At 39.0% G+C, this 22630-nt stretch overlaps 2 protein-coding genes across 9 annotated transcripts in view; one reads left to right on the top strand and one right to left on the bottom strand.

Moving 5' to 3' along the window:
- LOC100022490 (zinc finger protein OZF-like) overlaps window positions 1–22630 on the bottom strand; it is a 111921-nt gene that overhangs the window by 72905 nt on the left and 16386 nt on the right. For 2 of the 8 annotated variants that reach the window (XM_056814453.1, XM_016429341.2), the window contains one exon: window positions 12460–16752. The exons of the other annotated variants lie outside the window; for them this stretch is intronic. In XM_056814453.1, the coding sequence (XP_056670431.1) occupies window positions 15668–16752 (1085 nt within the window). In that variant the 3' untranslated portion in view covers window positions 12460–15667. Of the gene's footprint in view, window positions 1–12459; window positions 16753–22630 lie in introns of those variants that run through there. 8 annotated transcript variants of the gene reach the window in all.
- LOC100017907 (glutamine synthetase) lies at window positions 3744–6499 on the top strand. The gene has a single exon (XM_056814463.1). It carries the CDS (start codon window positions 3917–3919, stop codon window positions 5036–5038), a length of 1122 nt encoding a protein of 373 aa, XP_056670441.1. The 5' UTR covers window positions 3744–3916; the 3' UTR covers window positions 5039–6499.

Below are 22630 nucleotides of genomic sequence, written 5' to 3'. Positions count from 1 at the left end.
AAATAAACAAGAAAGAGGTAAAAGAGGTGAATGAAATCTTAGAAAAATTAGAGTTAATAGACATATGGAGAAAAATAAATAGGGACAAAAAAGAATACACCTTCTTTTCAGCACCACATGGCACATTCACAAAAATAAATCATACACTAGGTCATAGAAACATGGCACTCAAATGCAGAAAAGCAGAAATAATAACTGCAGCCTTTTAAGATCACAAGGCAATAAAAATATTGATCGGCAAGGGTACATGGAGACCCAAATCAAAAATTAATTTGAAATTAAATAACACGATACGCCAAAATCAGATAGTTAGTGAAGAAATCATAGAAACAATTAACAATTTCGTTGAAGAAAATGACAATGGTGAAACATCCTTTCAAACCTTATGGGATGCAGCCAAGGCAGTACTTAGAGGAAAATTCATATCCCTGAGTGCATATATTAATAAATTAGGGAGGGCAGAGATCAAGGAATTGGAAATGCAAATCAAAAAACTTGAGAATGAACAAATTAAAAAACCCCAGAAGAAAACCATGCCAAAGATCCTAAAAATTAAAGGAGAAATTAATAAAATCAAAAGTGACAGAATTATTAAGCTAATCAACAAGACTAGAAGCTGGTACTTTGAAAAAACAGACAAAATAGACAAAGTACTGGTTAATCTAATTAAAAAAAGGAAAGAAGAAAGGCAAATTAACAGCATCAAGAATGAAAAGGAGGATCTCACCTCCAATGAAGAAGAAATTAAGGTAATCATTAAAACCTACTTTGTCCAACTATATGGCAATAAATATACCAACCTAGGTGATATGGATGAATATTTACAAAAATATAAATTGCCTAGACTAACAGAAGAAGAAATAGTTTTCTTAAATAATCCCATATCAGAAAAAGAAATCCAACAGGCCATCACAGAACTTCCTAAGAAAAAATCCCCAGGGCCTGATGGATTCACCAGTGAATTCTATCAAACATTCAGAGAACAGTTAATCCCAATACTATACAAACTATTTGATATAATAAGCAAAGAGGGAGTTCTACCAAACTCCTTTTATGACACAAACATGGTACTGATTTCAAAGTCAGGCAGGCCAAAAATAGAGAAAGAAAATTATAGACCAATCTCCCTAATGAATATAGATGCAAAAATCTTAAATAGGATACTAGCAAAAAGACTCCAGCAAGTGATCAGAAGGGTCATCCACCATGATCAAGTAGGATTTATCCCAGGGATGCAGGGCTGGTTCAACATTAGGAAAATTATCCACATAATTGTCCACATCAACAAGCAAACCAACAAGAACCACATGATTATCTCAATAGATGCAGAAAAAGCCTTTGATAAAATACAACACCCATTCCTACTAAAAACACTAGAAAGCATAGGAATAGAAGGGTCATTCCTAAAAATAATAAACAGTATATATCTAAAACCATCAACTAATATCATCTGCAATGGAGATAAACTAAATCCATTCCCATTAAGATCAGGAGTGAAACAAGGATGCCCATTATCACCTCTATTATTTGACATTGTATTAGAAACACTAGCAGTAGCAATTAGAGAAGAAAAAGAAATTGAAGGCATTAAAATAGGCAAGGAGGAGACCCAATTATCGCTCTTTGCAGATGACATGATGGTCTACTTAAAGAATCCTAGAGATTCAACCAAAAAGCTAATTGAAATAATCAACAACTTTAGCAAAGTTGCAGGATACAAAATAAACCCACATAAGTCATCAGCATTTCTATATAATTCCAACACAGCTCAGCAGCAAGAACTAGAAAGAGAAATCCCATTAAAAATTACCTTAGACAAAATAAAATACTTAGGAATCTGTCTCCCGAGAAAAACACAGGATTTATATGAACACAACTACAAAACACTTTCCACACAACTAAAACTAGACTTGAACAATTGGAAGAATATTAACTGCTCATGGGTAGGATGAGCCAATATAATAAAAATGACCATCCTATCCAAACTCATTTATCTACTTAGTGCCATACCCATGGAACTTTCAAAAAAATTTTTTACTGATTTAGAAAAAACCATAACAAAGTTCATTTGGAAGAAGAAAAGATCAAGGATACCCAGGGAAATAATGAAAAAAAAATACAAAGGAAGGGGGTCTTGCAGTCCCAGATCTCAGACTATATTATAAAGCAGAGGTCATCAAAACAATTTGGTACTGGCTAAGAGAACGAAAGGAGGATCAGTGGAATAGACTGGGGGCAAGCAACCTCAGCAAGACAGTATATGACAAACCCAAATATCCCAGCTTTTGGGACAAAAATCCACTATTTCATAAAAACTGCTGGGAAAATTGGAGGACAGTGTGGGAAAGATTAGTCTTAGATCAACACCTCACACCCTACACCAAGATAAATTCAAAATGGGTGAATGACTTGAACATAAGGAAGGAAACTATAAGAAAATCAGGCGAACACAGAATAGTATACATGTCAGACCTTTGGAAGGGAAATACTTCAAAACCAAGCAAGAATTAGAAAGAGTTACAAAATGCAAAATAAATAATCTGGATTACATCAAATTAAAAAGTTTTTGTACAAACAAAAAAATGTAACCAAAATCAGAAGGGTAGCAACAAATTGGGAAACAATCTTCATAAAAACCTCTGACAAAGGTTTAATTACTCAAATTTATAAAGAGCTAAATCAATTGTACAAAAAATCAAGCCATTCTCCAATTGACAAATGGGCAAGGGACATGAACAGGCAGTTCGCAGCCAAAGAAATCAAAACTATTAATAAGCACATGAAAAAGTGCTCTACATCTCTTATAAAAATCAAAACAACTCTGAGGTATCACCTCACACCTAGCAGATTGGCTAACATGACAGCTATGGAAAGTAATGAATGCTGGAGGGGATGTGGCAAAGTGGGGACATTAATTCATTGCTGGTGGAGTTGTGAATTGATCCAACCATTCTGGAGGGCAATTTGGAACTATACCCAAAGGGTGATAAAAGAATGTCTGCCCTTTGATCCAGCCATAGCACTGCTGGGTCTGTACCCCAAAGAGATAATGGACAAAAAGACTTGTACAACAATATTCATAGCTGCGCTCTTTGTGGTGGCCAAAAATTGGAAAATGAGGGGATGCCCTTCAATTGGGGAATGGCTGAACAAATTGTGGTATATGTTGGTGATTGAATACTATTGTGCAAAAAGGAATAATAAAGTAGAGGAATTCCATGGAGACTGGAACAACCTCCAGGAAGTGATGCAGAGCGAAAGGAGCAGAACCAGGAAAACATTGTACACAGAGACTGATACATTGTGGTACAATCGAAGGTGATGGACTTCTCCATTAGTATCAATGCAATGTCCCTGAACAATCTGCAGGGATCTAAAATATACTACCCACAAGCAGAGGATAAACTGTGGGAGTAAAAACACCAATGAAAAGCAACTGCTTGACTACAGGGTTGGAGGAGATAAGACTGAGGAGAGACTCGAAATGAACACTATAATGCAAATTCCAACAACAGGGAAATGGGTTCGAGTCAAGAACACATGTGATAACCAGTGGAATCATGAGTTGGGTAGGGGAGAGGGAAAGGTGGGGGTGTTGGTGGGGGGAGGGGAGGAAACGAAAACGATCTTTGTTTCCAGTGAATAATGTATGAAAACGACCAAATAAAATAATGTTTAAAAATTAAAAAAACAAAAACAAAAAAAAACACAGCAGCAAAATATCAAGAGTATGGTTAAGGCAGAGCTGAGAATGGAAGGCGCTCTCTCTGTTAAAGCTACAGCTGCCTCTAACGCCACCTCCACGGCCACCAGCTAGAGCTTCCCACCAGCCCAGCCGGCAGTGCCACCGTCGCCTTGAGCCCTCGCCTTTGGCGTCTAGTTCCCGCACGCTTTCGGGCCCAGGACAGCTTCCACCATGGCCACCTTGGCTAGTTCTCACTTGAACAAAAGCATCAAGCAGCAGTACTTGAACCTGCCTCAAGGCAACAAAGTCCAGGCTATGTATATCTGGATTGATGGCACTGATGAGGGTCTGCGCTGTAAAACCCGAACCTTAGACTATGAACCCAAGAGCATTGATGATCTACCTGAATGGAATTTTGATGGCTCCAGCACTTTTCAGTCTGAAGGCTCTAACAGTGACATGTACCTCATTCCTGCTGCTCTGTTCCGAGACCCCTTCCGAAAGGATCCCAACAAACTGGTTCTCTGTGAAGTTTTCAAGTATAATCGAAAACCTGCAGAGACCAATTTGAGGCATACCTGTAAACGGATAATGGATATGGTCTCCAACCACAAACCCTGGTTTGGTATGGAGCAAGAGTATACTCTCATGGGAACAGATGGACACCCTTTTGGTTGGCCTTCTAATGGCTTCCCTGGGCCCCAGGGTCCATATTATTGTGGTGTGGGAGCTGACAAAGCCTATGGAAGAGATATAGCAGAAGCTCATTACCGTGCTTGCCTGTATGCTGGAGTCAAAATTGGGGGGACAAATGCTGAAGTGATGCCAGCTCAGTGGGAGTTCCAGATAGGACCTTGTGAAGGGATTGAAATGGGAGATCACCTCTGGGTCGCTCGCTTCATCCTCCATCGAGTGTGTGAAGATTTTGGAATGATTGTATCATTTGATCCCAAGCCAATCCCTGGGAACTGGAATGGAGCTGGTTGCCACACTAACTTCAGTACCAAGGCCATGAGAGAGGAGAATGGTCTAAAGCATATTGAAGAAGCAATCGAGAGACTCAGCAAGAGACACCAATATCACATCCGAGCCTACAATCCCAAAGGGGGTCTGGACAATGCCCGACGCCTGACGGGTTTCAACGAGACCTCCAATATCAATGAGTTCTCTGCTGGTGTGGCCAACCGTGGTGCCAGCATCCGCATTCCCAGGACGGTTGGGCAAGAGAAGAAGGGCTACTTTGAAGATCGCCGCCCCTCTGCCAACTGTGACCCTTACGCAGTTTCAGAGGCGCTTATTCGTACCTGTCTCCTCAATGAGACAGGAGATGAACCCTTTCAGTACAAAAACTAAGTGGACTAGACCTACAGATACCTTCTGTATCCCCCACCCCATAACCCTTTTCTCATGCCCTTTTCCACCTCACCTGTCTCCTCTTCCACGTTTCCCTACTAGATGTAACTCAGGGCACAAAATACCACGTTTTTTTGTGCCCACAGATAACTCCTTGCTTTTCTTTTGTGGGGGAAAGGGAGTAGGGTTGGGTGATTGTTTTTAATCTTTTCCCATCATTGAGGACTTTTTGAAGACTGAGAAAATAGTATGTTAGTGGGGAAAAGGGGTTGGGGAACATAACCACTGCTTCCATCTAATCAAGTTTGTACATCTGACAGAGACTTATGGCTTCCAGGGAAAAAATAAAAGAATAAATATTTGAGAGAGGCCAGTTGGGGGTTGGGGGGGAGTGGAAAATGGGTAGAGGGAGGAATTTACTTTTTTTTTTTTTGGTGGAATGGAGAGGAGTATTAAATTCATACATGAGACTGTATAACCTCCTTTTCTTTAAAGATAAGAATTAGTAAGGGGTGGTTGCCTCAGCTTAGGTAGGCAGGAAAACGAGCCCTTTGTCTTTTAGCTGTATGGGCATCTTTATATTTTCCCTGGTCTTAGAGGGGGAAACCCTTGGCCAGAAGATAGTCAGTAGGCTGTGTGAACCAATGGGGATTGCTCAACTTTAGAAAAAGAGAAAAGGAACCTTCTTGCCATTCATCCATCCTCCTTTCACCCAAAGCAGAGTAGTATTTTTATATTTAAATTTAAAAACAAAAAAAACTATATGGGGTGTTTGTATGCTGGGGAGGGGGTTATATAGAATAGGATTAAAGACTGGCCCTTAAGGAAAGGCAGTGGTAGGTGGGAAGGTGGGAAAGGGGTGGTCAGAAGCAAGCAGTGCTAGAAGGAATTTGGGCAAAAAAAGCCAGCTTTGGTGACTGGCCATCTTTTCAGTTTGTGGTTGAATTTCTTGACCACCTTCTTTCCCATCCATGTACAAGACAGCAGGAACCACCTGGTGGCTGTAATTTTAACAAGCACACATTGAATGAAACGCACATAAGTTGGGGGTGGGTGGGTTTATGGTGGTAAAAAGTGAGTTGGCTGGTCAACTTAACCATGTTATTTGGGGGGGGGTGTTTATTTTCTGGTGGAACTAGCATGTCACTAAAGCAGGCCTTTTGATATATTAAAAAAAACCCTTTATAAAAAGGCAAAAACAGTTTTAGATTTTAATAATGTTTATAGGGTTTCTAAGTTGTACAGTTTTTCAGAGTTGCATGCATGTATTTCCCCAGTGCACTCAAATGGTCCCCTTGCCCGATTGCTGTGAGGTGGGGGGATGACAATGTTGGGTTCAGTCATTTGTGATTTTGTACCCTGCTATCTTTTCTGAGTGCCGAATCTTCCTTGCCTTTTTGTCAAAAGATTTCTGAATAGTTTTTTCCCTTTTTAATAAAAACAACAGAAAAATACCCTTAATCCCTAAAAAAAAAAAAAAAAAAAAAAGAGTATGGTTAAGATTATAAGAGGTCCTATAAGGGAGGTGAATAGGGTCAGCCAGGGAGAAGAGTTGAAAAGGTGAGCATACCAGGGGCTGACAGTTTCTCTCTCCTTCCGCCAGGCTTCTAGACCTTCACGTAGCGAGTGGTTAACATAGAAACAACATTCTTCACCCAAAGCTGCACAGAGGCCCCCCTCCTTTAGGAAGAGCAGGGGGTTCTAAGGCAGAGTTGGCAGGGGGAGCAGTGGGTTGACTAGGAGGGTTAGTGTTTTTCATAAAAGCTATGCGCTCCCCCTGACTTTTCTCTATAAACTCAAGCCAAATATTTAGTTCTACAATTTGTTGAATGTTAGAGGGAGCAATTGGTTGGTTTGACTGAAAAATGAGTTCTTCAAGGAAATACAATATGACAATTACAACAATCAAAAACTCAAGGGAAAGTAGTATGTCGATTAGATTTTGCCATAAGTTCCATGTGATGAGCCCTTTCAGAGAGACAAGGAATTCTGTATTTATAAGATTGGTCATGGAGCTGATGAGCCAGCTGTTAAGTAAGTTGCAGACCAATGCTTGTACTAAAAGAACAAAGTATTTACTGAAACGCCAGTTGTTAACTAAGTTTTGAAAACTGGCTGTAACTCCATATTTCTAAAGTAAACATGTGGGGAGCAGGACAAGGCCAAAACTTTCCCCAGGTTTTTCTTAATTTTAATTTAGGCAGTTGTCAGATCTCCTAGCCAGGACCATAGTGCCCTGTTGCTAAGATCTAAAACAGCTGTATTCTATTTAATTTAAGGAGAATCAAAAAGGTTTTTTACTCACCTGCTCTTGCAGCTGTGTTTTTCAAGCCAAGTTTAAAAAAAAAACTGACTGATAGAGCAAGTAATAAAGAGAGAAAGGAAAGAGATTTCACAGAAACTTTTTGAGGGTTTTCTCACCAACTTCGTGGTCTGCCATAAACTGTGATGATTAAAATAGTTGGTTGTCATAAGCTGGAGTGATTAAAATAGTGGGAGCCTTAAATTGTGAGAGCAGAAAATATGGTTTCAAGACAGTGTCTTGTTTTAAATCAAATATAAAGTGGTCACCAGGGAAAAAAATCTCAAATATTAAATATACCCAAGTCATCTGGGTTTTATAGATATTTTAATTAAGAAAATGAGGAATTAATGAAAGGGAGAGAGAGAAATGAGAAAACGTTTAGACCAGCCTAGGCCAGCATGAGCCAGTTTAGGCTGAAAACCCTAAGAGAGAGATCAATCAATCTTTTATCAACTCACCACAAGATTTGTCCAAGCAAGATTCTAGTCAGGATTGACTTCTTTTTTTTTCCAAGTTTTAAAAAGTTTATTTAGATTAAATATGTAGAAAGATCACAACAGTGATGCTATAATTCTGAATCTCATTTGAACTTTAAAAAAACACTGTTTTGAGCATAGGTATAATGTATATTAACAAAAATGTGCAAGTGATTGGGGGGACAACATATAGTAACATATTGTATAGATCAGACCCTTAAACCCAATCCCCAAAAGACTATCATGGGTGAACTTTTTATTTAGGTACATAATTCTCAGCAAACCACAGCTACAGGCCAAAAACAAGAACGTTCCCACTCACAGAAGCCTTTCTCATGAAGCCAGCACACAAATCAATGAGAGGCCCAAGCAATAAGTACAAGTACATCAAGCTTCAGTATGCCTCAGTGACTTGATTACACAAATCAGTGACTCCCTAGAAGCCATCAGTCTAAATTTGAATTGTGTTCCCAGAACCTGCAGCCTCGATGATATGATTGTTGAATTGTCTTCTAAGAACTGCTGATTAATTATTCCATTTTTTAAAAGCAATATGTAATTTTCCTTGATTGTTTGTAAGCTCAAAACTTGTCACAGGGTAATGGGAAAATTAAGCCATCTGTGACGAAATCATTTATCTTGTGTAAAAACTTTATTCGTCCATAATCACAATGCAAGAATAGAGAATGCTAATCAAGTGATTTGTTAAAAGTTGATGTATCACTTTTCCAATTATCTCTTTGATTTTGTGTATCTGTATGCCAAGAGAATGGGTATGAAAATAAAGATCAGACATGGGGAAAGTGGAACAGCTGTCAGGTGCAAAGCAATTCCATGGCTGTTATGACTAAGCTATCTTCCATTTGATATTTTTGTTGACTGATCATTCGCCACTAGTCGGGATACCCTAGAGTCTCAGGCAAGGGTGGACTTTGCCCATGACAATCATCCACTGAGGCATCTCTGCTCTAATTTAGAAAATTTCAGTAAAGAAATTAAGCATTTTATCACAAATGTAGGCTTTACCTGATTTTGTGTCTATCTTTCAATGTGACCAGCACTGGGGTCTTTCAAGAGGAAAGGGATATTATTGTTTCTGAAGAATTTTTTTAAAAGTTTTGCTTTATCCCACCAGTACAGTTTTACTTTCTATTTCCTCCTTTAAATCTCCTAGTTTCTCCATTAGAAATTTGGGTGCTATACCATTTGGTACATACATGTTGATTAATTGACATTTCCTCTTTACCTATACTCCCTTTTATTAGGATGTATTTACCTTCCCTATCCCTTTTAATCAGGTCTATTTTTGCTTTGGCTTTCTCAGATATCATGATTGCAACTCCTATCTTCTTTCTGTCAGCTGAGGCCCAATAGGTCTTGCTCCAACCTTTAATTCTGACCTTGTGAGTATCTACTCATCTCATGTGTGTTTCTTGTAGACAACATATGGTAGGATTCTGGACTGTAATCCACTCTCCTATGTAAACCTTAAAATTTCTTAGACTTGTGAATGTTGGAAATTTCACCATTAGAAGGTTTCATGCTTGTAGGGAATTTCCTACTGATAGTGGGAACTCTATTGAAATGTGAACCCCATTGGCATGGGAGGTTCCTCCTCCTCCCTTCTTAAGATTACTTTAGAACAGAAACCTTTTACTGAACAATGGAAAGGGCTTTGACCTATGCTTAAGCATAGAACAGGAAGTTCTTTGAGTCATGATTGATTTTAGAATTGATACAATAGAGATACTTGGAATGACAGAACCAGGTCTTGGGAACTTCCAATCTCCACCCTGCTCAGGGTAACAGGATTTAGGAAGGGCTGCAGCAAAGGATCAAGATTTAATTATTTGAGAATATAACCTTCAACAGACATGTGCAAAGCTACAGACCTCTGGGTGGTCCTGGGTTAAGCTAGAGCCACCATTGGCACAGGGAAGACATGGACAGTGATTGGTAGATGTGAGAACTAAGGGGAGGGAACTTGGATGGTTTCCTTAAAGACAGAGGGGTCTGAGGACTGAAGGAGGTTGGAGAGTTTTTGCTCTGACAGATTGTGCTCTGAGAAGCTTGCTCTAAAGGAAGCTGGAGGTGGAGGCCCCTGAGACTGTTTCTCCATTTTGGTCACGTGAGTGATAGGGACTGATCTCTTTTCTTTGCCTCAGCTATCTAAGGGCTTGGGCCTTTTGGACCAGCCTAAACAGAGGGGGTATTTAAGCCCTATTCCCTTCTCTTTCTCTCTCTCTCTCTCTCTCTCATACTTTTCTTCCTCCTGTTCGTAATTAAACTCCATAAAAGGTTGACTGCTAACTTGAGTTTTCATTAAGGAATTACATAGCTGAATTCCTTGGCGACCTTAAATTAATATATATCAGTCTTTTAAAGTGATTTCCTTGTCACATTGTGGCTGACCACACGGGAGTCTAAAGAATTCTCTCAATAAATTTTTGAAATTCCTTGCCTTTTTACTCTACCATCTCACCACTTAGTCCCTTTTAACAAAAAACTTGGCTTAAAGACACAGCTGCTAGAACACGTGAGTATAAAAAACTTTTTCTCTCTTCTCTTTTCTCCTTAAGTTAAATTGGAATCAGCAGTTTTTCTTTTTCTTCCCTTTAATCTTAAGGGACAACTGGGTAGCTCAGTGGATTGAGAGCCAGGCCTAGAGACAGAAGGTCCTGGGTTCAAATCAGACCTCAGATACTTCCCAGCTGTGTGACTCTGGTAGTTAGATAGAAAACAGCTGTTTTAAATCTCAGCAACAGGACCCTAAAGTCCTGGCTGGAAGAGCTGTTTCTAAATATCCTTTCCCTTAAGGAACAACTTCCTAGATTAGGAAAAACAAAACAAAACACACCTATTGTTATGGGCATGGAAGGATACCCTTTGGGGTTCGGAAGGATGCCTTTTGCAAGCATGCAATTACTCCAAAACTTAACTTAAAACAAAAAGAGATTTATTAATTTAGAAAGTAATGTTGAGAGTGGCCAGTAGGATAGCAAGGTAGAACAGCAAGGTAGGGAGCAGTTCCCTGGGAGGACAGCATGAAAGGAAAGGCTGTTCCCCCAGATGACATCAGTTCTGAGGATTTTATACATTTTTCACAGCAGTTAGTCACTCAGGCATGAGGTGGGGTGATCATACTGGGGTCTGCCTGGGGACATAAAGATTCCTTAGTTTTAGGGGACAAACAGATGTCTTTTAAGATCAAGGTGTGGCTTGAAGGTGCACCTTTCTGTCCATCTAGAGGATGATCAAAGGAGGAGAGTCATTTCAGGACCCTAGGTGGGGTCATTGGGTGTTTTTAGTCTGAGAGTCAGGAAAAAACAAGGGAGTTCCCCTGATAATAGTTCACCTGGGTTTCTGGGGTACAGTGCCCATGTCACTATTCATCTACTTTTAATGGGCGAGTTCATCCCATTCACGTTCAAAGTTATGATTGTCACTTTTGAATTCCCTAGCATTTTGATATCCTCTTCTAGTTCTGACCTTTCTTCTTTTTCTATATCCCTTTAAACCAGTGGTTTACTTTTAGTCAATCCCCTTATTCCCCTCCCTTGATATACTTCCCTTTCTGGCCCCTCCCTTTTCGTTTCCTTCTTATTTATTTAGGGTCTGTTAAGTTCCCGTCCCACTTGCCTTCCTTCCCTTTTTTTTTTAACTCCCTCCCCTGTACCCCCCCTTAGTTTTCCCTTCTTCCTTATCCTGTAGGATAAGATAGACTTCAAGGTCCCAATGGATTTAGATGCTCTTCCCTCTCAGAATTGATTTCACTAAGAGTAATATTCGAGTATTACCTATTAGCACTCTCTTCCTCTCCCTCTTATAAGAGTATTCTTCCCCTCCCCTTCCCATGTGTATCTTTATGTGACAAAGATTATTCTATTTATATTATTTGTTCAAGTATCTCTTGGTACCATTATTGATTCCTCCTTCCCCCCTTTTTTTTGCATATCATTTTATAGACTTTAAGCCCCAATCTTTTCTTATGAATGATTCTTCTATTTATATAATAATAAAAAATATTTTCTGAGAGTTACAAATAACATTTTCCCCATATATTAATATATAAAATTTGATCTAATTGTAGCCCTTAAAGGAGTGTTTGAATAAAAAATTTTTTTTCTCCTTTTCTCTCTCTTTCACATTTACCGTTTCCTGTTTCTCTTGAAGAAGGAAACGATAAGTAAATTAGGTGATGTAAAAAATAGACTCCAATACAGGACTACAATCACCACGAGCCTTTGCTCCACTTCCCCAGAATGCCTTGTAATCTCACCTGGGCCGAGATCGAGAAGGTATTTAAGCTGATTCAAAGGCTTTTGAGAGGTCTCTCTTGGGTCTTTTGGACTTCCCTTTTGCAGGAGCGTCTCTTGCGTGATGTGAGGTTATTTTGTCTAGGCCTCTGGCCTAGGCACATGTTTCTTACTTGAATATTCTTTAATCTTTAACCTTTAATAAACCTCTAAAAAATATAATACTTCTTGCAGAGAGAAACTAATTTCTACCTGCCTCAGTCTCCCCATCTCCCCTAAATTTTAATCATTACAGTGAACACAGAATAGTATACATGTCAGACCTTTGGAAAGGGAAACCAAGCAAGACTTAGAAAGAGTAACAAAAAGTAAATTTTGACTACATCAAATTAAAAAGGTTTTATACAAACAAACCCAAAGTAACAAAAATCAGAAGGGAAGCAACAAATTGGGAAACAATCTTCATAAAAACCTCTGACAAAGGTTTAATTACTCAAATTTACAAAGAACTAAACCAATTGTACAAAAATCAAGCCATTCTCCAATTGATAATGGGCAAGGGCCATGGCAATTTTCAGTGAAAGAAATCAAAACCATTAATAAGCACATGAAAAAGTATACCAAATCTCTGATAATCAGAAATGCAAATCAAAACAATTCTGAGGTATCACCTCACACCTAGCAGACTAACATGACAGCAAAGGAAAGTAATTAATGCTGGAGAGGATGTGGCAAAATGGGGACATTAATTCATTGCTGTGAATGGATCCAACCATTCTGGAGGGCAATTTGGAACTATGCCCAAAGGGTGATAAAAGACTGTCTGCCTGGTTAATTCACATAATTTAGTCATAAACCCAAATAGTCACTTTTAATACAATTGGGACCTTTTACCCTTTTAAATTTGTGGGGTGTTGTGGGGGAGTGATTTCAGGTAAACTCACCAATCTGTAGCCTTTGGGAGATATCTTAAGCTTGAAAAATTTGGGTAGGAACAGTAGAGAGTCTCACCAACCCAAGTCTTTGTTGGTGGGTGAGCCAATGGTGAAAATTCATCCAGGTACTAGCTTCCTATTTTTTAAAGTGGGAGGAGTACCATGAGGAATGAGATGGAGCATCTAGGGAAGGTCTACACCTCATCATCCTATTTGGGGTAACCATAATATAATGCCAGAAATGATCTAAACTATAAATAAAGTCACTGAGGCAGAGCTCTGAGCCAATTACTTTTTATTAAAGGGACCTGGCCACTATCTGAGACTGCCTCATGTTCAGAGTCAAGTTTTATAATCCTTAAGTCCCAGACAGTTCAGATGGGATAGTACAGAATCTCCTTGGAAATCCCACAGTCACTCTGGGGTTCACAGAGTAAAGGGCTAGTAGATCTCCACCTCTATTGTTGAGTAATGGGCTTACAAATGTAAGTACAGAGCAGGCAGAATCCCACCCAAGTGATGGGCAACGGACCCATAACAAGTGGACATTTTACATTTTGCAGGGACCTTCCAACCCATTAAAGCATTTCTCTACTCGTCGAGGATGGAGGTCTGGGAATCTTCCTTGCCCATGGGGACACATAGTCATCAGGCCACATCGATGGAGGTCCTCTAGTTAGGACACTCTTGTGCTCAGCCAAGTACATATTAATGACAAGTTGAAAATCTACTATAAGATGGGACCTATTTAACCTACTCTAATTATTCTGAATTGTATTACGTATTGGGTTTAGTTGATTATCCTTAACCGACTCAATGTACAATAATGTCTTTTGATACACAAGAAATAATCAGTCCCCTTATGGAATGGCTTTAAACTGGATTATATTGATTAGCAATGAATCTAGGGGTAAAATCATTGATTAAGGAGGGGCAGAGGGCTATTCAAATAGGGTGAAGGTCCAATTTTTGCTCATTGTACCCATCTAGCAAGAAATAGATGGAGCCACTAGAACCATATACAGTTTATATTATTCATACTCAGTGATTCCAGTAGTGTCAATAAGAAGACTGACATAAGAAGATCTCTGAGCAATTTTATCAAACAGTGGCTGTCTCAGGCCTCCCTCTTCCCCAGAGGATCAGAACACTTGACTCCCAGGGTAGGTTACCTCCACTGACAGATGTGCCCATGAGATTGCATTCACTGTCTCTGGCTTGGTTGGTTTGTCTGTCACCAAAAGGATTCAGTCTGGAAGGAGAAAGTTGTTTATCTCCTTTCAGGCATGAAGGAAAAATATTAATCAATCAAATCTGATTGATTAATCTGGAAAACCAGATTGCTTTGTTGGAAACTCTCTTGTCCTGTGTAGCTTCGAGACTGGACTTGTTTATGGCTCTGGGTCCAGATTTGTTGCTTATTCAGGACCTTCAACTCATGTTAAAACCAGAAGCCTTTCAGGAACTCCAAAGAATGAAGTAATTTCTGAGCTAGACCTTTTAGCAGGCTATGAGCTATATCTGGGAAGTGCCTCAGCCATTGTTTCCTCATTCCTATGTTTTAAATTTCTAGAAGTAAAACTTCTAGAGGCTCCTCGACAGGCCCCTATTTTGGCTCTAACTTCTGCTACAGGACTTAATAAGCCTTTCTGAGAACTAAGACCTCACTAGTAGAAATGGAAATGCACATGTCGGCATGCTAGGATGAGGGATCTTAGTATTTGCGAGTTGTTTCCGGTTTTTGTTTTTAATCAAAGCCTGGTATCTCCAGCGACTACTATTTCTTGGGGTCTCAGATGTTTAATAAATGCTTTTTGACTTACACCATTAGAATGCAAGCTCCTCCAGGGAGTTATCATTTCATCCTTTTTTTTTAATCCTTAGCACTTAAGTCTACTATCTGGCCCTTAGTAGGTGCTTTATAAATGAGAACTGATTGAGAAATGCTTCTTGAAGTAACATGATTTAAGTCTCCAGTTGAAGAGAATTTGAGGCATTCTTCTTCCCCCTGCATATCAAGACCTGACAAAAAGCAAATCAAATCAAGGAAGACTTTGATCTGCATTCAGACTCCATCAGTTTTCTTTGGAAGTAGCATTTTTTATCCAGGGTCCTTCAGAATTGTCTTGGATCATTGTATTGCTAAGAATAGTTAATTCATTCACACTTGACCACTGAATAATATTGCAACTACTGTGTTCAATGTTCTCCGTATTCTGCTCACTTTACTTTTAATCAGTACATGAAATGCTTGTCAGGTTTTTTTCTGAAATTGTCCTCATCATTTCTTATAGCACAACAATATTCTGTCATAAACATTATACCAAAACTTCATTTTTGGGATCATGTCTGATCAATGTGCTGAGGCCCCACGTCCAGGGCCAGTGGAGGGTCCTGCAATCTTCCTTTAATTAGCAGCCTGACCCCAGGGTCATCAGTAGAGCAAAAGTTCCCAAAGGTATGGCTGGGGTCGACACAGCTGCCCTCAAGGACTGCTGTTTACTGACTTGGCACTGCCTGAGGGGAAATAAGGGTTGATTTTGACTGATGACTTTACTAAGCCAGTAACAGTCATAAGATTTCTCTCTAGTGTGACTTCTCTGATGTACAGTAAGACCAAACTTCTGTGTAAAAGACTTTCCACACTGATTACATTCCTAAGTAGTCTCTCCAGTGTGGATTCTCTGATGTGCAGTAAGACTCGCCTTTTGTATAAAAGCTTTTCCACACTGATTACATTTAAAAGGTTTCTCTCCAGTGTGGATTCTCTGATGTGCAGTAAGAGTCGCCTTTTGTATAAAAGCTTTTCCACACTGATTACATTTAAAAGGTTTCTCTCCAGTGTGGATTTTCTGATGTACAGTAAGACTCGCCCTTTGTATAAAAGCCTTTCCACACTGATTACATTCATAAGGTTTCTCTCCAGTGTGGATTCTCTGATGTACAGTAAGCTTGCCTTTCTGTATAAAAGCCTTTCCACAGAGATTGCATTCAAAAGGTTTCTCTCCAGTGTGGATTCTCTGATGTACAGTAAGCTCGCCCCTTTGTATAAAAGCCTTTCCACAGAGATTACATTCAAAAGGTTTCTCTCCAGTGTGGATTCTCTGATGTTTAGTTAGAACAGACTTGTGTGTAAAAGCCTTTCCACACTGATTACATCCATAAGGTTTCTCTCCAGTGTGGATTCTTTGATGTATGAAAAGACCAGACTTTTGGGTAAAAGCCTTTCCACATTGATCACATTCATAAGGTTTCTCTCCAGTGTGAATGCTCTGATGTTCAATAATACTCCTTCTAGATCTGAATGCCTTTCCACACTGACCACATTCATAAGGTTTCTCTCCAGTGTGGACTCTCTGATGTTTAACCATACTCATTCTAGATCTGAATGCCTTTCCACACAGATTACATGCATAAGGTTTCTCTCCAGTGTGGATTCTCTGATGTACAGTAAGCCTGTGCCTCCACATAAAAGCCTTTCCACACAGATTACATGCATAAGGTTTCTCTCCAGTGTGGATTCTCTGATGTACAGTAAGCTTGCCCCTTTGTATAAAAGCCTTTCCACACAGATTACATTCATAAGGTTTCTCTCCAGTGTGGATTCTCTGATGTACATCCAAGTTTTCTCTCCAAGTGGAATCACAGGCACCATCACCAATGCATCTTTGCCTCTGAGTTTCGTCCCCAGAAAGGCTTAGCTCTGCAGTCATCTCTTTCATTTCAAGTCTGATCTTTCCTTCTGAAAGAAACAAACAACATACATGCATAGTCACCTAGATATATATATATCCCCTTTCCTCCACTGGCAGAACATAAACCGATTTTCATCTTATTTCTCCAGGCAAAGAGAAAAGTGTACAAACACAAATGGGCAGAATCAATCATTCCAACATGCCATTAGCTCACAACTAAAGGAAGACTTCACTGATGAAGACTTTTACTCATATTCACATTAGATCCTCACAAGAAAGTTGGAACACAGGCAGGGGAAGCATTCTCATTGCATTCACAGCTCAGGCCATGAGCTCAGAGTGTCTGAGTGATTTGAACAAAATCCTAAAAGCTGAGACTAGAACTCAAACTCTGTAACGTTGTGTCTACATTCAGTCTTTTTCACTTTCACTGTCTGTACTCTCAGTCCTCTCTTTTTTTTTAATTTTATATTTTATTTGATCATTTCCAAGCATTCTTCATTAAAGACAAAGATCATTTTCTTTTCCTCCCCCCAACCCCCATAGCCGATGCGTGATTCCACTGGGTATCACATGTGTTCTTGATTCCAACCCATTGCCATGTTGTTAATATTTGCATTAGAATGTCCGTTTAGAGTCTCTCCTCTGTCATATCCCCTCAACCGCTGTAGTCAGGTAGTTGCTTTTCCTTGGTGTTTCTACTCCCAGTTTGTCCTCTGCTTATGGATAGTGTTTTTCTCCTAGATCCCTGTAGATTGTTCAGGGACATTACACCGCCACTAATGGAGAAGTCCATTACGTTCGGTTATACCACAGTGTATTAGTTTCTGTGTACAATGTTCTCCTGGTTCTGCTCCTCTCGCTCTGCATCACTTCCTGGAGGTCTTTCTATTCTCCATGGAATTCCTCCACTTTATTTTTCCTTTTTGCACAATAATATTCCATCACCAAGATATACCACAATTTGTTCAGCCATTCCCCAATTGAAGGGAATCCCCTCATTTTCCAATTTTTGGCCACCACAAAGGGGGCAGCTATGAATATTCTTCTACAAGTCTTTTTCTCCATTATCTCTTTGGGGTACAGACCCAGCAGTGCTATGGCTGGATCAAAGGGTAGACATTCTTTTATCGCCATATGGACGTAATTCCAAATTTCCCTCAAGAATGGTTGGATCAGTTCACAACTCCACCAGCAATGAATTAATGTCCCTACTTTGCCACATCCCCTCCAGCATTCAATACTTTCCATAGCTGTTATGTTAGCCAATCTGCTAGGTGTGAGGTGATACCTCAGAGTTGTTTTGATTTGCATCTCTCTGATTATAAGAGATTTAGAACACTTCTTCATGTGCTTATTAAAAATTTTGGTTTCTTTATCTGAAAACTGCCTATTCATTTAGCTTGCCCATTTACCAATTGGAGAATGGCTTGGTTTTTTGTACAATAGATTTAGCTCTTTGGGAGTTCAATGGGTATGGCACTAGATAAATAAGTTTGGGTAGGATGTTCATTTTTATTATATTGGCTCGTCCTATCCATGAGCAGTTAATGTTTTTCCAATTGCTCAAGTCTAGTTTTAGTTGTGTGGAGAGTGTTTTGAAGTTGTGTTCAAACCTTTGTCAGAGGTTTCTATGAAGATTTTTTCCCAATTTGTTGTTTCCCTTCTGATTTTAGTTACATTGGTTTTGTTTGTACAAAAGCTTTTTAATTTGATGTAGTTGAAATTATTTATTTTACATTTTGTGATTCTTTCTATATGTCTTGCTTGGTTTTAAAGTCTTTCCCCTCCCAAAGGTCTGACATATATACTATTCTGTGTTTACCCAATTTACTTATGGTTTCCTTCTTTGTGTTTAAGTCATTCACCCATCTTGAATTTATCTTAGTATAGGGTGTGAGGTGTTGATCAATTCCTAATCTCTCCCACACTCTCTTTAAATTTTCCCAGCAGTTTTTATCGAATAGTGGATTTTTGTCCCAAAAGCTGGGATCTTTGGGTTTATCATATACTGTCTTGCTGAGGTCGCTTGCCCCCAGTCTATTCCACTGATCCTCCTTTCTGTCTCTTAGCCAGTACCAAATTGTTTTGATGACTGCTGCTTAGTAATATAGTTTAAGGTCTGGGACTGCAAGGCCCCCGTTGTTTGTGGGTTTTTTTTTTCATTATTTCCCTGGATATCCTTGATCTTTTGTTATTCCAAATGAACTTTTTCATGTTTTTTTTCTAAATCAGTAAAGAATTTTTTTGGGAGTTCAATGGGTATGGCACTAAATAGATAAATAAGTTTGGGTAGGATGTTCATTTTTATTATATTGGCTCGTCCTATCCATGAGCAGTTAATGTTTTTCCAATTGCTCAAGTCTAGTTTTAGTTGTGTGGAGATTGTTTTGAAGTTGTGTTCATATAGTCCCTGTGTTTGTCTCGGGAGATAGATACCTAGGTATTTTATTTTGTCTAAGGTGATTTTGAATGGGATTTCTCTTTCTAGTTTTTGCTGCTGAGCTGTGTTGGAGATATATAGAAATGCTGATGACTTATGTGGGTTTATTTTGTATCCTGCAACTTTGCTAAAGTTGTTGATTATTTCGATTAGCTTTTTGGTTGAATCTCTAGGATTCTTTAAGTAGACCATCATGTCATCTGCAAAGAGTGATAACTTGGTCTCCTCCTTGCCTATTTTGATGCCTTCAATTTCTTTTTCTTCTCTAATTTCTACTGCTAGTGTTTCTAGTACAATGTCAAATAGTAGAGGTGATAATGGGCATCCTTGTTTCACTCCTGAACTTATTGGGAATGCATCTAGTTTATCCCCATTGCAGATGATATTAGCTGATGGTTTTAGATATATACTGTTTATTATTTTTAGGAACGACCCTTCTATTCCTATGCTTTCTAGTGTTTTTAATAGGAATGGGTGTTGTATTTTATCAAAGGCTTTTTCTGCGTCTATTGAGATAATCATGTGGTTCTTGTTGGTTTGCTTGTTGATGTGGTCAATTATGTGGATGGTTTTCCTAATATTGAACCAGCCCTGCATCCCTGGTATAAATCCTACTTGATCATGGTGGATGACCCTTCTGATCACTTGCTGGAGTCTTTTTGCTAGTATCCTATTTAAGATTTTTGTATCTATATTCATTGGGGAGATTGGTCTATAGTTTTCTTTCTCTGTTTTTGACCTACCTGGTTTTGGAATCAGTACCATGTTTGTGTCATAAAAGGAGTTTGGTAGAATTCCCTCTTTGCTTATTATGTCAAATAGTTTGTATAGTATTGGGATTAACTGTTCTCTGAATGTTTGATAGAATTCACTGGTGAATCCATTAGGCCCTGGGGATTTTTTCTTAGGAAGTTCTTTGATGGCTTGTTGGATTTCATTTTCTGATATGGGATTATTTAAGAATTCTATTTCTTCTTCTGTTAGACTAGGCAGTTTGTATTTTTGTATATATTCTTCCATATCACTTAAATTGGTGTGTTTATTGCCATATAATTGGGCAAAGTAATTTTTAATGATTGCTTTAATTTCCTCTTCATCGGAGGTGATGTCCCCCTTTTCATCTTTGATGCTGTTAATTTGGAGCCCCGGACAGTTTTAGGTTTGTAATTCTTCAGCATATTCTACTCTTCCCCCGGGGTGGTATGGTACTTTTGGTTGGCCTTATGTTATTCCATCTGTATCAGTGCACAATCACTATATTGGTCAAGTAGACAAGTCCATGGCCAGAAATCTGGGGTCTTGGAGGCATTCTAGACCCAAGAGGCCAAGGTCAAATTCAGCAGCATCCTCATCAACAGTACAGAGGTTTTTCTGCCCACTCCTGCCAATCTTTGGAATGATGGCATAATAGACTCTGTTAGAAACATCTCAGATGAGGTTGAAAGATTGGCTCAAGACACAGCTCAAGCCATCTCTCAAACTGCGGAGGCCATCTCTTTCCTACAAGAAGAGACTGACTCCTTAGCAAAAACAGTTCTACAACATCAGCTGGCCCTTGACATGGTTACAATTGCATCAGGAGGTGCATGTACCTTTATTAATCACTTTTTTTGTTCTTATGTAAACAGATCTGGAGAAATTATGATGAACATCCATGAGCTTGAAAGGATTTTAAATGTCTCACAAACTGCTGTAGAGACTCAGGCTGCAGGATACTGGTTTATTTGCTACTATAATCAAATGGACTCATAATTTTGGGAATTGTGGTAATTTTTAGAATTTGTATTAGCTGTTATAACAGTTATAACAAGTTGTCCCTCGTGAAAAAATTATGTACACACACCAACTTAGAGAAGAAATTGAGCTCACTTTTGAGGGAGGAATCCTTGTATTATGCCTCTGTTGGGCTAACCCATTGTCACATGGCATGTGCAAGATGAGTTTCTGGTTGTTTTTTGAATTCCATTTCTCCATATTACCAATGGGAAATTTTATTTTTTCTTATTTTTTTTTACTTGAGTATATGGAATCAGTATTAATGTTTTTGATTTTGAAAGATAAGTTTGCAATACCTATTAGCCCTAATACTAATGTATACCGAAAAGGTTTAGACTATGAAACCTGCCATTGAGTGTTATTATAGGACTCTAATTAACATTGGTATCTGATTCCAGAAGAAGGGATTACTAAGGAGCTACTGTACAGTGCAAAGAAGCACAAGGTCAAGGAGACCAACAATACCTATAGGATTGATAAGAATCTATGCCAAGACAGAGGACTTGTTTTGGGGATTGAGGAAGCAGATGTATGGCAAATTCAGACACTGGACTTGCTTGTGCCATGTAAACCTTAAAAATTCCCAGACCTTACTTACCTCATAAGATTGGATTAAGACCATTCCCCAGTTGGGCAGTGAACTATACTTAGATCAGTAATGTGAGAACTCTACTTCACCTATTTAAGTCTGCCCTAGGGGAAGATAAAGTTGTAAACTCTTTTCTGAACAATGGAAAGTACTTAAACCCATACTTAAGCCATGCCTATTTTTAGAACTAATAAAAAGGGGTCCTAAGTACCAAAAAGGTCAAGCAACTTGTGAATTTTACAAGGAACAAAGAGGTGAGAAACTTACTCAGAGCTTTCCTGATGTAAATTACTCAAAAGATTAGTCTACTCAGGTGTGAATTCAGAATGGACTGTCCTTTGGAAAAGGTCTACTGTGATTGGAAGATGTAAGAACTTAGGGGAGGTAACATAGGAGAAAATGCCCTTTAAAAGGAGACAAAGAGGCTGAATTGGGAAAGTCAGTTGGGAAAGGCTGCCTTCAAGGGTCTCTCTCGGGACTCTCTCGGTGAGATTCAGATTGAGGCATTTTGATTGACCTGGTGGACTCAGCTGAGATGGAGCTGGCCTGGTGTCACTAGAATCCCTTGTTTGGACAGATCTTGTGGTCAGTGATTAAGATATAAGAACTGACTGATCTTTCTGTTAGGGCTTAGGCCTGGGTTGGCCAGAGCTGCCTGGGCCGGCCTATTCTTTTCTCATTTATTTTCTCTCTCCCTCCCTCTCTCTCTCTCTCTCTCTCTCTCTCTCTCTCTCTCTCTCACACACACTCATTCTTCATTTGTATGAATTAAATTCTCTATAAAACCCAGTTGACTTGGGTATATTCATAATTGGGAATATTTCCCTGGCGACCACCTTATATTTGATTTAAACCCAATACACTGTAGTGAAAACATATTCTCTGAGGTCACAATTTACTCACCCACTCTTATATCTATCACAATTTATATCTTCCACTATTTTAATCACTACAGTTTACAACCTCAACTGTTTTAACTCTTACAGTTTATGGCTCCCACTCTTTTAAATGTCACAGCCAGTTTTCTACAAATATCTTGTGAATCTTAAATTTACTCAGACTCTACTTTAGAAGATTTGGTCAAGCTATTCTCCTATTATAACAATGGAGATTCTAG

The sequence above is a fragment of the Monodelphis domestica genome, chromosome 2 (assembly GCF_027887165.1).
Source record: "Monodelphis domestica isolate mMonDom1 chromosome 2, mMonDom1.pri, whole genome shotgun sequence".
NCBI classification, from domain to species: Eukaryota; Metazoa; Chordata; class Mammalia; order Didelphimorphia; family Didelphidae; genus Monodelphis; species Monodelphis domestica.
The sequence above is the reverse complement of the archived record's forward strand: the minus strand, read 5'-3'. Positions and strand labels throughout refer to the sequence as shown.

Coding starts and splice junctions, on each gene's coding strand:
- LOC100017907 (XM_056814463.1), top strand. CDS start 3,917: ATGGCCACCTTGGCTAGTTCTCACTTGAACAAAAGCATCAAGCAGCAG.